Raw genomic sequence first — 17454 nt, 5'->3', positions numbered from 1 at the left:
AGCATGGTATGGTGGGAAGTCAATTGAATAAATTCATATGGAATAAGAGAGAAATTAGTCGGAACACTAAATTAGCTGTATACAAGACAGTGTTCAAACCAGTTTTAACTTATGGATCTCTGAGCTGGGTCAGAAGTAAAACACTTGACCAAAGACTAGAGACCACAGATATGAGAGGCCTGAGAAAGATTAGAGGCGTGAACAGATGGCATCAATGGCAATATCAGATTAAAAACAAGGATATTAGGAAAGAACTTGACATTGTCGGCATCCAGGAATGCGTTAGCAGAGATTAACAAAACAAGTGTTCTCTGCCAGGTTGGCAGGAAAACGACCCCGAGGAAGACCAAGATATAGGTGGATTGATACAGTACAATGTGCCTTAGACGATAGAAATATAAGATCTGATAATGATAATATTGGAGTCTTGACAAGTAATAGATTGATTTGGAGGAAAATTATAGATAGGAAGTTAGTAATGATGTAAATTTTTCATGTAGTACTATCATATCCTGTACATCCCCTTGAGGGTGCATGTCAGGAATTTGATGATGATAGGTTGGGAAGATCCAAAAATTTATTAAATTATTTATGCTAACTTATTAGGAGAGTAACTGATAGTTCATGTAAAATTTCTCGAGTCAGTTCATCTTCACTCGGATTGATGAAAGTATATGGCTAGATGATTTTAAGATACCCTTCTGTCAGTTCATGAGCATAATACACTGGTGTCCAAAAGCTAAGGATGAACTACATTTTTACTTGTATGTGAAAAACTTTTTGTGACTACAGCCAAATGTGGACATAAATTTATTGCCAGCATACTAATAAATTATATTACACAAAAAAACATGTTATAAATTTCATACAAATTAAATTGCAATGCCTTTTTTGTCAAAAATTACAAATTTCCTAAAGATGTAGTTATTGAATTAATGTACAATGCTTACAGAAAACTATGCATTTTGGTATGAGACATTTCGGTATGGAATATGTCCATCCCGAACTGTGATGCAGCTCTCACAACATCGTACCATGCTTAACACCAAGTAATTCAGGAATTCTTCAGGCAAACCGGCCCACTTCTTCTCCTCCTTTAAAGCAAAGATAAGGCCTTATTTGTTTTCTGGAGGGGAATTGTGAGCAGTAGTGCATCTCCCTTTTGCATCCCAAACATGTTCTATGAAATTGAGATTTGGTGAGTGTGCTGGCCATTCAATTTAGTTAATAGCCTCAGTCTCCAGAAGTATCTTTACTGCTCATGTACAACGTGGTGTGGCATTGTCATCCATAAAAATGAATTCTTTGTTTACAGCACTACAGAACAATCGAACATGACATTCAAGAACTTGGGTGCAATATCATTCGCCAGCCATAGTCCCTTTTTCCAGCACCTGTCTCAGCGCATCCATTAAGCATAATGCCTCCCCACACCTTGATCCCAGTAATGCCGTATCTATCCTTTTCAAGAACATTCTCACAATGTTAAGCAGTACCACTTTCACACCAGATTAAGTATTGTCTAGAATCGGAGGAAAGACTAAAATGACTTTCATCTGTAAGAGTACATTAGCCAATTGGTATCTTGTCCAGTTTTTATGGAAGGAACACCACTGAAAACCTGCTCTACAATGTCCTGTGGATAAAGGAACACAGACTACAGGCCTTTGGACGTATAGGACTACTTGTCAGAGATGTCTTGCTTCAGTTTGCCAAGATAGCCATGTACCTATACTTGAATGGAGCTGACTTTCAAACTGACCTGCCATGGTGCATCGATTTTATTTTGCTGTTATAACCAAAAATCTGTCTTCATGCTCCATGATAGAGTGATGGTGACCTCTTTATGAAATGTCTGACTAGTTTTACCACAAGGGATGAGTGGCTTTTTCTAGGTGAATTAACATAAAGATGATAAGCAAAATACAAATTATTTTTAAAATATTGAGAGAAATCAAATAAAAGGGAAACCATTATGGTATTAACAATCAAACCATGAAATGCTGGTAAAGTGTGGCACGTCTGTTTTCTAACACTGTATGGAGGCAATTAGCTGAAAAGTTTTAGTCTGGTATATTAAGTGATCTAATCAGTGATTTCTAGACACCATTTGGGATGTCCTTTGTTTTTGTTCAGAGAACCTTGTGAATGAATGATAGTGCTAAATTCTTTAAACAGACAAGCAAGAAAGTTTTCTTCAAGCTATAGCATAGAGACTTTGTCTCATTTGATATCATAAGCCAGACCTGATATTTCTTTTCTGTTATTAGCTACATTGCTAAGATATTCCTTGTTTCTTGTATCACAGCTTCTGTAAGACTGACCTATGTAGACTTAGGTTCTTGTGGACCTAGATTCCTAGATGCTTGTAGATTGTTGTTACTGCCCTCAGGAGAATGAAGATGGCCACATATGTAAGAATAAGCTTCAAGGCCACTCTGATATTATGAAATTTAAGGAGGTTTGTGATTTTATGGATAGATTACTGATGTTAAGGGATTGAAATGGCATCTCTGTAATGAATGTGAAGATTTGGTCATGATGGAGGATTAGAAAATAGTAATTTTTGTATAATTTTCCTTGAATACCCATTAGAGATGAATTGGCTGAATAGAAACTGAAGTTCCTTTTTCTGTCTCTCTTCATCTTTTAAGATGTAGACTGCACTTTTTTAAAAAAAATGTGAATGATGCCTATATTTTTTATGATGGATAGTGAAAATATGAGGAATGAAAACATCCAGTGTGAGTGGACTTTTGGTAAATGTATAATGAGAATCTGTTTTTGAGTATCAAGTAGGGTATCAAGTGATGGTAATTTGCCTTTATTCTCCAATTCAAAGAAAATTGAATTTTTTGTGCACAATGAATGGAGTAAAAGTAAAAACTTATTTAAATCAGTAATGTCATGCTTCCAGACAATAGAAATTTCATCATTCCCCCTCCACTAGATAGCACACTTTTGGGGTTGGCTAACAAAAGAAATTTTTAAAGTTTTTCATAAATAGATCTGGAGCAGGTGAGGTAAAGGACTTGGGACTTCCTATGATAAGGCCACAAAGTTCTTTATAGATGTGATCATTCCATTTGAAAAAATTAGACTGGAGGCAGTGCTTGAGAAGTCTTGCAACATTTGTGTAAACAGTGACTATATCAAAAACTTGCATGAATGTCCATTGGCATGGAAATATTAGTTTCCAGACAAAATGTTCTGAATTCTTGGTGAGGGAATCTGAGTATCTGATGGCATCTACTTCATACACTTACTTACTTTTGCAAGTAAGTAGATGTCTGACAACATGAGTCTCAAAGAGAGTCATCCAATACCATATCGTGCATCTGATCAATGATTTCTGATGTTGTTACACTTCTTGGACATCCTTCACTTTAATCATCTTCAAGGTTGGTATGGCCACATTTAAACTTGGCAGCCCATTTCTTAATTATCAGAAACGAAGGAGAAGAGTGCCCATAAATGTTTATGAACTTCAAATGAATTCCTTTTGGCGTTAAACCTTCTTTTACAAAGAATTTTATAACTGCACAATACTCAATTTTATCCATTTCAAGGGATACAGACAACACTTTTGCTTCAGACAGCTGTATAAAACAAACTACTTTATAGAATGACTTGCAATTTCACATGAATGCTTATGACAGATGTACCAACTTAGAAAAAAAAAAAATCTAGTCGATAGTGTTGCCATCTATAGTCGAGGCTGAGAACTTTTCAGACCACCCTTTTTTGCAAGTAAGTAGATGTCTGACAACATGAGTCTCAAAGAGAGTCATCCAATACCATATCGTGCATCTGATCAATGATTTCTGATGTTGTTACACTTCTTGGACATCCTTCACTTTAATCATCTTCAAGGTTGGTATGGCCACATTTAAACTTGGCAGCCCATTTCTTAATTCAGGAGTTAATAACCTTCTTTTACAAAGAATTTTATAACTGCACAATACTCAATTTTATCCATTTCAAGGGATACAGACAACACTTTTGCTTCAGACAGCTGTATAAAACAAACTACTTTATAGAATGACTTGCAATTTCACATGAATGCTTATGACAGATGTACCAACTTAGAAAAAAAAAAAATCTAGTCGATAGTGTTGCCATCTATAGTCGAGGCTGAGAACTTTTCAGACCACCCTCGTATTTGAACCCCTGCAGGTATTATTGTCAAAAACAGGACTTGTTTAGTACGTGTCCAACAACTTTTTCTTATGAAATCGCGTGTGTATGTCCTCCTGAATTTGCTTCAGCATCAATAATACTAGTTCGCTGTAAGAATTATTCCTAATCCTCTCGTCCATCCTAGGATGGATTGAGTCCCCTCCTAATGAGGGGTTACTGCCGTATTAATGCAGCTGGTTTGCCACTCCTCTGCTGCATCCCCTAAGGATGATATTCATGACTACAATCCATGTGTGTTCATGGAGCCGGTTTGCCTGCTTGCAGGATGAAAAACCCCAGATAAACTGAGAGGAAAAACCCAGCGGTCCACGTCCAAGACTGGCTAACTTGGCTAAGGCTGAGGAAGATCCTTGAGCTCCTCACGTCGTCGGTGGGAATCGAACCTAGGACACTCCTTCCTCAGGCATATGGTTGCTTGTGAATTTTTGATAAGCCATACAGTTCAGGAGTTAATATGTGAAGTGAGTGCAGTTTCCATTTTAATTCAGTTGGCCAGTTTTGCATATTGAAAAGAAGATTTTTTTTTCCCATGATTTGCCCAAGTAGGATCATCATCTAAGAGGAGTAGAGGAGTAAGTGTTAAGAATTCAAAATAAGAGGAGATTTTTTGACATTTAGTTCCATCAGGTTAATGATATCTGTTGCAATTCATTTGTCTGCATTATGGATAATGATATCCTTGTTTCTTCTTGAATTGTAGAGCTTCTCTTTCTGAATTAGTGATTTGCTTTTTGGCACAAAATATAAAAGAAGAGCTGCAGATTTACAGTTTACCATAGGATAATGCAGCTGGTTTGCCACTCCTCTGCTGCATCCCCTAAGGGTGATATTCATGACTACAATCCATGTGTGTTCATGGAGCCGGTTTGCCTGCTTGCAGGATGAAAAGGTTTTTTGACGTATTTTTGGAGTATTAAGTTTATTTGGAATTTAATTAGAAATATTAGGAGTATTTGGTATATAATTAGAGGTATTAGGAATTTGCAAAGAATGAAATTCTCAATTGAAACTCTATATCAATCCCTTAAATTGGTAATCTATCCATTACAATTACCACTTACTTACTCTTATTCACATTTCAACAAAGATAACAAACTTAACAAAGAAAATCCTTTAAAATTACCAGCATCTTAAAGTTCATAACCTCATAGTGGCTTTTATGCCTATTCTTATCATATGCAGCCTTCTTCATTCTGCAAAATAATTCACACACCCTTACAAACACTATTAGTATCCACACTCTTACACAACTTCCACTGTTGTCCTCTAGTTCTCTCTCTCTCTCTATTTGTCATTATTGAAAAATTTCCTTTGTGTCCATCATAAAGAACCCCTTTAATAACTTATAAGTTTCTTATACACCGTCTTTTCTGCCTATCAGTGAAATTTTACAACCCACACACCTTCAACCTATCCTCATAGGGAGCATTCCATAATCATTACCAGCTTGATATCACTCATCTTTAAATCCTCTACACTACATCCTGATCTGCAAGAAACCAGAGTAACCAAATCTGTGCACAGTAGTCAAGATGTGGCTAAATCATAGCTTAATAAGGAGGGATAATACCCCCCCCCATCTTGTTAGCATCTTTTTGAGCATCCAAATAATCCTTTGAGCTTTTTTGCAAACTGTCACAATATACCATCTGAACATTAACTTTTTGTCCACTATTACCCCTAAGTTCATAGCCTCATCAATTTCCTGTAATCCAGCTATCAACATGATACATATTATGTAACGTTTTCAACCCAAAGTGCATGGCCTTACATTTTGCAATATTAAATTCACGGACCATAAATATGAGAGTTATATGAAAAATTATTGGGGTGAACAGATGCCATCGATGGCAGAATCATATTAGAAATAAATTTGACCTTGTTAACATTCAAGAATGTGTGAGTAGATGTAATCTAACATAGTATGGCCACTTAAATAGAATGGATGAGGAAAGGCTAGCAAAACAGGTGTTTGACACCAAGATGGCAGAAAGAGACACAGAGGAAGACCAAGGTTTAGGTAGATTCATTCAGTTAGAAGTGCCTTATTAGCATGAAATGTTAGATATGACAATATTGGAGCTCTGACAAGTAATAGGCTAATTTGTAGGAAAATTGTTGATAGGAGATTAATAATAATGTAAACTTAATCATCTAGTGCTGTCATAGTAGCCTGAACATCCCCTTGAGGGTACATATCAGGAAATTGATGATGATCATTATCCTTTGCCTACAATGAAAAGTTATTTAAGCCATTCTGTATGATATCTACAGGATGGTTTAAAGGATATCTAACCTTTATCAACTATTACAATCCTCAGTTTTGCATTATCAGCAAATAACTGAATATCTCCCCTTAAATCTTTCCTTATATTATTAATATACAATTAAAAAGTGGCCCTAGTACAGAACTGGAGGAACTTCTTTAATTCTCCTAGATTCCACCCCACCATATACTACTCTCTCACTCTCTCTCTCTCTCTGTTAGCCATCTCTCTTTCTATACTATAGCTTCGTATCCTATTTTTTCCAACTTGTGGAATAGTTTTCCATGTGGTATTCTGTCAGATGCCTGTGAAGTCCAGCAGTATCATAGTGTAGCCATTTCTCTTATCGAATTTTGCTGTCCTTCTATTATAAAATGTGAGTAAATTACTAAGGTAGACTTACCTTTTACAAAAACTTCCCACCATAGAGTATCATCATGTTAGAGGCTTAATGGATTTTTTACAACACTCAAAAAGAATTAAAATAGAATTTAATACTTCCTATATTTCGTCCCAGTCACTAGGACATCTACAGGGATTACAAAAACAATTAATGTAACATGCAAACACAGATTTTACAATACTGAGCCCAACCACGTGGGTGTCACTAAAGTCCTATCTAGGTGGAGCGCCCTCTAAGGGCGGTAGTAGGTGGCCTGGAATGTAAAGTGGGACCTCTGGTGATGAGTGTTTCCCAAATCTTCGGAAGCTTAATGCAACCGTATTTATTAAGATTTAGTTGATTTCGGAGAGCTGCTGCTGCTTCTAAGAAAAGTCTCTCTTTCTTGAATTTGCTGTGGTGGAGCATGGTGGTTTTCTTCCATGATACTCTGTGGGTGGTGTCCAAAACATGGTCAGCCAAGCCTGAATGGCCATAGTTGTGTTTACAGATGTAAGACTTGTGTTCCTCCAGGCGGATGGATGCTGATCTGCCTGTCTGTCCAAAGTACCAGCTTATAGGAACAGGGTACTTTGTAAACTCCAGGCAGCGAGAGAGGAGGGAGCTGATCTTTCGTAGAACGGATAAGGGTAGCAAGTTTGCGGTAGGGCTTATATGCTGTGTGTAGGTTGTACTTTTTTAGTATCTTGACTATTTTTTCAGATGTGCCACGAATGTAGGGTATGGTGATGGCATTTTTAAAATCTTGTTGACGAGAAGGACGGGGAATGGGGGAGGAACTGATTATTTTTTTGATACTGTGTTCGCTGTAGCCATTGGAGAGGAAAGTGTTGTGTGTGTGTGGTTAAGCTCAGTAGTAAGGGCGGTTCCACTGGAACAAAGATTGTGGGCTCTCTTGGTAAGAGTTTTGATGATGCCATATTGTTGTGAGGGGTGGTGGTGGGAGAGTTTGTGAATGTATCTGCCTGTGTGTGTGGGTTTTCTGTATATATACAGAAAACCCACACACGCACAGGCAGATACATTCACAAACTCTCCCACCCCCACACACACAGGCAGATACATTCACAAACTCTCCCACCACCACCCCTCACAACAATATGACATCATCAAACTCTTACCAAGAGCACCCACAATCTTTTCTGTATATATACAGAAAACCCACACACACAGGCAGATACATTCACAAACTCTCCCACCACCACCACCACCCCTCACAACAATATGGCATCATCAAACTCTTACCAAGAGAGCCCACAATCTTTGTTCCAGTGGAACTGCCCTTACTACTGAGCTTAACCACATACACAACACTTTCCTCTCCAATGGCTACAGCGAACACAGTATCAAATAAATAATCACTTCCTCCCCCATTCCCTGTCCTTCTCGTCAACAAGATTTTAAAAATGCCATCACCATACCCTACATCCGTGGCACATCTGAAAAAATAGTCAAGATACTAAAAAAGTACAACCTACACACAGCATATAAGCCCTACCGCAAACTTGCTACCCTTATCCGTTCTACGAAAGATCAGCTCCCTCCTCTCTCGCTGCCTGGAGTTTACAAAATACCCTGTTCCTATAAGCTAGCGTACTTTGGACAGACAGGCAGATCAGCATCCATCCGCCTGGAGGAACACAAGTCTTACATCTGTAAACACAACTATGGCCATTCAGGCTTGGCTGACCATGTTTTGGACACCACCCACAGAGTATCATGGAAGAAAACCACCATGCTCCACCACAGCAAATTCAAGAAAGAGAGACTTTTCTTAGAAGCAGCAGCAGCAGCAGCTCTCAGAAACCAACCAAATCTTAATAAATACGGTTGCATTAAGCTTCCGAAGATTTGGGAAACACTCATCACCAGAGGTCCCACCTTACATTCCAGGCCACCTACTACCGCTCTTAGAGGGCACTCCACCTAGATAGGACTTTAGTGTCACCCACGTGGTTGGGCTTAGTATTGTAAGATTTGTGTGTGCATGTTACATTAATTGTTTTTGTAATCCCTGTAGACCTAGTGACTGGGACGAAATATAAGAAGTATTAAATTCTATTTTAATTCTTTTTGAGTGTTGTAAAAAATCCATTAAGCCTCCAACATGGTTAAGCTTAAGCACTTAAGCCTCTACACACGCATAGAGTATCATATTCCACCCACTGCAGGATTTTACCTTTAGCCAACCTTTTCAGTACTTTATTCACCACTCCTGAGATTTGTCTGTAATTTGCTACTTCTGTCTTGGAGCTATGTTTATGATAAGGAATTATCTTACCCTCTTTCCACTCCTTTGGAACTTTTGCAGAGTTGAGACTTAGATTAAACAATTTCATCAGTGGCACTGACAGTTCTCTTGCACAGTCAGAATACTGCGGTATTCATTTGCCATGAGCCTCTGTCACATTGGCAAAGTGATCACTCAGCAACTCAGCTGTTTCTTTTGCCTCTCACTTGCCTATCATCAGTATTTATTAAAGTCATCCTGCCATAGTTATTTTTCCTTTTACTTGCTACATTAACAAAATAACTCTTCTGGATTTTACTTTGACCAGTTAGCAAATTTTCTCAGATAATCTGATTTGGCCTTTCTTACCGTACTAGTAACCCTTCTTGCTTGCAGTTTGTGCTGCTCATGTGTAAGTTGATCATCTTTTTCTTATATTGTGGAATTACATACTTATAGAACCCCTTTAATAACTTTTAAGTTTCTATTTTCCCTCCACAATGTGTTATGTGGCTCCTGCTTTATATCCTTACTCCCACTTGGTTTATCCTCCTGACTGTGGGTATGCAGTCTGACTGCTTCTCTGAAACAATTCCTGGCCACTTCCTTACACTGCTGACATTCTTTCCTTGTAGCTTCTGAAGCCATGGTACTTTTCCAAAATACCTGCCTTATAGTTCAACATAAACTCTTCCTTGATAGAGAATTCCACATTTATTAACTTTCCAGAACAAAACTTCATGATTGCTCTCCCCAGTTGGAGACAGACATCTACCCTAGTTATGGATATATATATATATATATTCTGGTGCTATTACCAGATCCAGCACTCTCAAACCCCTGGTCCACCTCCATTACATACTGTTTCAGGTAATTATCCCTTAGCTGAATGAAATTGCATTCAGCATTGCATAATCATTTCTGTATATACACACATTTGTCTCAGGGGTGGCTTAATCCACACTTGACTGCATCCTTCACATTATTTCCAGTTTCCCTGATTTTGCACCACTAACCTCTTACTGAACAACATTCTTTCCAAGCATCTAACTCCAACATTCAAATTTCAAATGCAGTCCATCAGGCATGTACATCCTTTAGTCCATCAAATTCACTCCATACATCTATTAAATGCACACCATTCCTCCTTCACAATCTTTTCACTGAATCATATGTGATCATGGCCCTTATTCAGTCCTGTCATACCTAGGCAACAGACTTAGTCTTTACTTTCTTGCTCTTCTTTTTCACTTCTTTCAGCAACTCATTCATATATTCTATTGTTGCATATTTCTCATATTTCAAATCATTTGTGCTAGCCAAAGCAATCAATTCTTTCAATTTTGCCCTCTACACATCTTCCTCCTCTATTTCATTCTTCTTTCAGATGAATAAGAGATATCGTGAAGTATTAGGCCTTGGTTTAATGTTCACATGGTTCAAGATGCCATGTGAACAAATCACTTCAAAAGACTCATTAAATATTCTAGTGAAATTGTCTTGTATGACATGGAAGTGGACTGTCAATCCATATTATGATGCTTGGGAAAAGATGCAGTGAGACCACTTTTCTTCTTTCCTTTTATGTTCCATGTTGCCTATATGCTCTTTCAAATGTATTTCAAAACTTCTACCTGTCTGATCAATGTAAAGCTTGCCACAAGAACATGTGATCCAATATATTTCAGGGTACTTTACTAACAGAACACATTCTTCGGGCAAATAAAAAGCGTTTTGTAAGATATAGACTGGTTTGTTCAATGTTTTCTTAAAAGGTGTGCTATTTGTTTTGATTTTACATGTGTGGAATAAAGAAATGGTGCCCTTGTAATTAATTTCTGGAGATGCTTGAGTTGGTTTAATTATATTCACATTTTTAGGTTGTTTAATTACAGCTCATAGAAGGCTTAGGTTGGGTCTTCATTTTCACTGTTAACCATTTAACAGTATTCTGTTATCCCATTGGTGTCTTGACACACAGAACAAAATGTCATATACACATAATGTATTTTATTGTCAATTCAAATTTTCTTTGTTTTTTATATTTATTTATATTATGTGAAAAGTATTATACATATTTATATGTATTCTATTTTATGTATGTTATTATATGGATTGATGTATATATGTCAGGGGCTCATACTGATGAGTATGGGCATGGCAAACCCAAGATACCTGAGCTAGATCTGATCTTCCTTCCTACAATATGCACTGGGTATATTATAAGTGTAGACTGGTCTTCTACTCTCTTACTTCTCACCCCCCCCCCTCCAATGCTGTTAGAGCACTTCACAGGCGATGGGGGGGGTGACACTTTCCTCTCAAACTATATTTTCCACTACCTACTAAAGATGGCAAGCCTAGTTGCCTTAAGGTAGCAGCCCCACCACTAGTGACACCTTGTGCTTTGGCTAGTAACCAATTCACAAGTATTCTAATTACTTTCAAGTCTCAAAAAAAAAGAATTTGGACCACTCAAGATGGAAATGACCCTTGATCGGCTAAAGGTACCAATTGGAAAAAGATTATCATTCATTTTGCTATCTCACAAAGAAAACCAAATAGATGAAATTCTATCAAAAGAAAATCAAAATTGTAGTATTGAAAAGAAGAGAAATCAGAGAACCAAAGAAACTGATACTGATACATACATATCTACAGTGGAGTATAAGAGGATCAGAGAGTAAGAGCAGCAGTATCAATCATGATGCACAAATCCCTTAAAGACAACATCAATAACTGTAAATACTGGAACAAAAGATTATCACTACTCAGATTGAAACTTAATAGAGGATATCTCACAGTTCTCGGATTATATGTTCCAGAAGAGGGGAGAGAAAAAGAAAGTTTGGACTTCTATAACCAACTCCAAAATATAACAGATAAAATAAACAAACATCACATGTTATTACTGCTGGGTGATTTAAATACTCACATAGGCAATATGAAAATCCAAAATCATGTTGGAACTTTTTTGGAGAATTAGTAAAAAAATAGAAACGGCCAAAGATTAATCGATTTCTCTATCTACAATAATCAAAGAATAATGAATACAATGTTCAAACACAAAAACACTCATAAATTCACATGATCAGCAAGAGGATTGAAATCTATTATAGATTATACAATAGCAAATAATAAAATAGGTAGATTCATTCTTGATGTTAGCGTCTTCCAAGGTTTTGAAATTGAATCAGATCATTATTTATATGTGACATCAATACATTCTCCCCAAGATGGATAAAGTACCAGTATCCATTAGAAAACTGAGAACTTAGGTTCAAAGTCAGCTCATTATCTGACTCTGATAAAAGAAAACTATACCAGCAAAAAATAAATGAAAACTTACAGCATCTACCTCAGATGAATCTATTAATGAAGGATGGAATCATCCCTGCAATATTTTAGTAGAGAAATCTTGGGAATGAAAAAACAATCAATGGAAATTCAAAAAAAGGTCTTCGTAACTGGGACCCAGAAATCAGGAAAATCATAGATGAAAAAAAGGAAGGCTATAAAAAATTGTTAAGCACAAACAAAATAGAGAACGAAATTGAATATAAACACAAAAGAGCAATAGCAAAAAGAAAAACACATAAAAGACAGAGTTCAATGGAACAATTTCGTTACCGATTTAGAAAACAATATTGATAAATCTCAAACTCAAATATAAATTTATAAGATACATGATGAATCATGTATAATATATCAATAATGAATCAAGATCAATACCATACTTTTGGAAGACTGGCATAAATACATATATGCTATAAATGCTATTAAAGAATTATGGACAATTGATGACAACCCACTCTCAGAACCATTATCTGCAAATAATTCAACAGACTCCTTTACCCTTGAGATTTAGAGTCAATACATAAACAATGCAAGAACCATAAAAGCCTAGGAGAAGATGGTATCAATATGGAACTTTTCAGACTCTCTGGAGACAACTTCAGTTACAAACTACTATAATTCATATATAAGATCCTAAATAGCCAATTACCACCAGAAAACTGGCAAAATGCTATGATTGTCCCCCATCTTCAAAAAAGGCAATATTAATGAATGTCAAAACTATAGAGGCATTAGCTTTTTAAACACCAGATATAAAATATATTCAAGTCTCTTAATGACTAAATTAACCAAATATTATGAAAGCATTTTTGGAGAGGAACAAAATGATTTGCGTAAAGGCAGATCATCCACTGATGCCTTTTTTTTTTTTGCTCTCAAGCTCCTGATAGAAAAAAGAAGAGAATTCAATTTAGAGATCCATATGTTATACATTGATTATAAAAAGACTTTTGATAAAATCGGTTGTAATAAGCTACTGGAAATTTTAAGAAATGACAACATTCCTATCCAGTTAATTAAAGCAATTTCCAATATATATAACAATAACCAAATTACAATAAAGATAGCCGCACAAACATCTGAATCACAGAACATAAAAACAGGTGTCCGACAAGGATGCAGTCTATCACCACTCCCCTTTAATATCTATATTAATAATATTATAAGGGAGTGGAAGGAAACAACTAGTTTTGGCATTCACATATATGATTACACCAACATTGATACAATTTTATTTGCCAACAATCAGGTTCTAATTGAAAATAACAAAGATTCACTACAGTGAGTAGCCTTTTCATTAAATGAAATAGCAAAAACATACAATGGAAATCTCCACTTCCAATCACCAAAGTCATGGTTTTTAACATGGCATTTAAAGGCTGCAAAATTTAGAAGGAAAATTTGCATCAACGATGATATCATACAATTATAGGAATAACAAAAACTATTAATTTATTCAATCCAAATTTAATAAGCATGAAAACAAGAATAAAAATCCATAACTCAAGCAGATACAAAAAGACCGATGAGCTCTGAAATGAGATTCATGTGCAAAACCTGGATATAATAGACTAGACTTCAAAAGAAATAGCAATATCTTAAAGGAACTTGAGGTGATATCTGTTTTAGACTTTGATCTGTATAGAATGAGATGGAGAAAATCATACATAAAGAATGAGTAAAGGAAGACTTCCCAGAAGGAATAGAGGATGGCCTTTGAAAAGATGGGAAGAAATCGTAACAAGCTACCAGGCTTATTACTGGAAAGAAAGAAGAAAAAGATATTTATATGTATCATGAATTTTTGTCTTATATGATAAACATGATAAAAATCAAAATTGCCTCAAGAACCATAGGGAACTATCTTGCAAACCAGGATTTGGCCACTGCTGGTATATATGGTCAGATGAGGAGAAATTTTTAAATCCATACAAAAGAGCATGTAGGCATAGAGCATAAAAGGAAAGAAACAAGTGGTTTCATTGCAACACATCTTCTCTGAGCATCATGATATGAATTGGCTCTTCAATTTCATACCATACTTACAAGACAGCTTTTTTGCTCGAATGTTTAAGGAGTCTTCTGAAGTGATTCATTTACATGGCATCTCGAACAGAAAACAAGGCCTTTCGTGATATCTGGAAATATCTTATTCATTTTTGTAGCATACAAGACTACTGTTATCTCAATAACTACCTATAGACTTTATGAAACATTGCACAGAATTCGATCTATGAATCTATGAAATAACAGTTTCTTATTCTGTATGTTAAGAGAATTGTACAAGATTTTTCATTGCTAATTTAATTTTTTTGTAATTTATTATATTATATTTTATTTTTTTATAGCTGGCTGTATGTTTTATTGGGAGCACAAGCCCAGCAAGAATGGAGAATTTGTGAGCTATTGCATAGAACTTTAGAATATGTCAAACCTCGTCTAAGCCATTCTTATCAAAATGTTCGTGAGAAACTTGGGAGGTATATAATAATTCAAAATGCATCTTTTTTTGCTTATTGTAAAATTTTGCACATTAAAATTGCAATTGCTAATTATAATTTAAGTATTTTGCTATATTTTCCAAAAATTAAAACTATTAATCAGTTTGAATCTCATTTTTGAAGGGTTCAGAAATTTTTTCTTATTCTATATGAATAAGAAAAAATAAGTGAAAAAATAAATGTATGTGCACTTAGTGGCCTGTTTTTAGGTATAAATGGCTCTCATTATAACAGATTTTTGGGAATACAAGAATAGTTTGTAATAGTAGATGCATTGCTGTAGTTAATTTCTGTTAACACATTCACTGCTTGAAAAGAAGTCAATGTTTGTTCCACACTATGGTGAGGAACAAACAGCCATGCACCACCTTAATAAGATGTAGGACCTAATTTAACTATGATGACTGCAGCAATCCTACTGAGCATACTTTCCACATGCATATGATCGAGATCAATGAGAATTTTGGACCATTTTTACTGTAGGCATATAATGAGGTCCTAGAATGTTGTGGGGCAGATGTTCCTTGACTTCACTCAACACTCCAGTTCATCCCACAGATTTCATTAGGGTTGAAATCAGGTCTCTGTGGAAGCCAGTAAAGTATGGTGACATTCATGTCCACAAACCATGCACTTATAAAAACAGCCTTAAGACACAGTGCATTGTCTTGCTGAAAGAGATAAGGATCAGTTCCATAGAAATGTCACAAAGTGAGAATTCATTTCAGTAAAATTATGGCGACTACAACTGTGTTAAAAATAATTACTTTAATTTCCTGACATTTTGATCTTCATGTTAAGATCATAATCTGGAGTATGCACATATATATACAAAGACAAGCTATATTAAATTTCAAACAGTATGTCAAAGTGACAATGATTTGACCAACCATTATTCTACTGGCCTGACCTCTAGTAAAAAAAAAAAAAAACTATATTCTATTTATAGCATCATCAGAGAACAAATTCATATAGATAGTTTTAATACAGCAAAAGTGGTGGCCTTATCCATAATTTAACATGAGTGTTGCTATATTAGAGTTAAGATCCTAGATTACTTACAGATTCCCAATTTACAGCTGTGAGATTAGACGGGATATCAGCTATAGTTTTGAGAGAATGCACAGAGGAACTGCCTTCAACTAAGCTCTTTAATTGAAGTCCCAGCTCTGGTAGACTTCCAAGGGAGTGGAAAGAGGGCAAAATAATTCCCTTGCATAAGGGAGGTTCTAAGACTGCATTAGCAAATTATAGACCGATCAGTATCTCAGGCATGGTGGTAAAAGTACTAGAAAAATTGGTAAAAAAGAGAATTCAAGAATAGATAGATAAAAATATGATACTGTATGAGAGTCAACATGTCTTTGTGAAGGGGGGGTAGTCATGCCTTAATAATTTACTAACTTTTTATAATAGAGTAACAGCTGAGTTGGATAATGGAAATGGCTACACGATGATTTTGCTGGATTTTGCAAAAGCATCTGATAGAATACCACACGGAACACTGTTTTACACAAATTAGAACAAATGGGGATGGATATGACACTTGTCAAATAGATAAAAGGGTGGCTGCTGGACAGATATCAAAAAGTAGAATATGGAGGGGCAAAATTGAGGTGAAAACAGGTGACTAGTGGTGTGCCACATGGTTCAGTGCTGGGACCATTGCTGTTTAATTTGTACATAAATGATATAAGAAATAACCTGAAAGGAAATATTCAGTTGTTTGCTGATGATGCAAAATTAGGTAGAGTAATATTTAATCAAGGTGATTTGGAGAGCTTGCAGGATGATTTAAATAGGCTGTCAGAATGGGTAAAAGTTAATGGGTGTCATTTTAATGTTGAGAAATGTAAAGTTGTACATTTTGGGATAAATAGATTACAAGATGTGTATCTTGTAATCTATAATCTTGTAATCTTGTAAGTTTAGAGGACATATTGCTAAGGTTGCTAAATTACTCCATAAGATTACTTGGCTAGTGAATTACACATTAACAAGTAGAGATAAGGAACAGGTAAGTCTGTTCAGAAATGCATCTCGGAACATCAAGACCACATTCGTCTTTTCAAACCACAGAAATCTGGTCTCTCCCAACATGGAGTTCAAAATCCAAACCATAGGATCCATTGGGAGAAGTCGAAACTTTTACACAGATCTTTATATAAATATGAACGTTTATATAAAGGTGCTGAAGCCCTACTACACAGACCAAATTTAAACTGCAATGACGTTCTTACTATTCCTAAAGTATGGGAAATTGTCATACAAAATTGTGTAAAATAATCTTTATATATATATATATATATTTTTTTTTTTTTAAATTTTTTTTTTCAATTGTATTTAATTTACTTCTATAACACGTTACTGCACGCATATTGAGATTCCATTGTAATCATGGACCCTAACTGTATGTTATTCCTAGTATTGTTTGAACTACTATACTGATGATGTCCCAAGATACATGGGATGAAATATTTATGAATTAAATAGTCATTA

General features: G+C 35.7%; 1 protein-coding gene across 1 annotated transcript in view; it reads left to right on the top strand.

The window, feature by feature from the left end:
• Window positions 1-17454, top strand: part of LOC150097399 (proteasome activator complex subunit 4-like) — a 646748-nt gene that overhangs the window by 537714 nt on the left and 91580 nt on the right. The window contains exon 38 of the mRNA XM_090407543.1: window positions 14803-14934. Within this exon, the coding sequence (XP_090263669.1) occupies window positions 14803-14934 (132 nt within the window). The remainder of the gene's footprint in view (window positions 1-14802; window positions 14935-17454) is intronic.

Source organism: Typopeltis vanoorti, chromosome 17 (genome assembly GCF_054136105.1).
Source record: "Typopeltis vanoorti isolate ZY-2024b chromosome 17, IOZ_Tvanoo_1.0, whole genome shotgun sequence".
Lineage (NCBI taxonomy): Eukaryota > Metazoa > Arthropoda > Arachnida > Uropygi > Thelyphonidae > Typopeltis > Typopeltis vanoorti.
The sequence above is the reverse complement of the archived record's forward strand: the minus strand, read 5'-3'. Positions and strand labels throughout refer to the sequence as shown.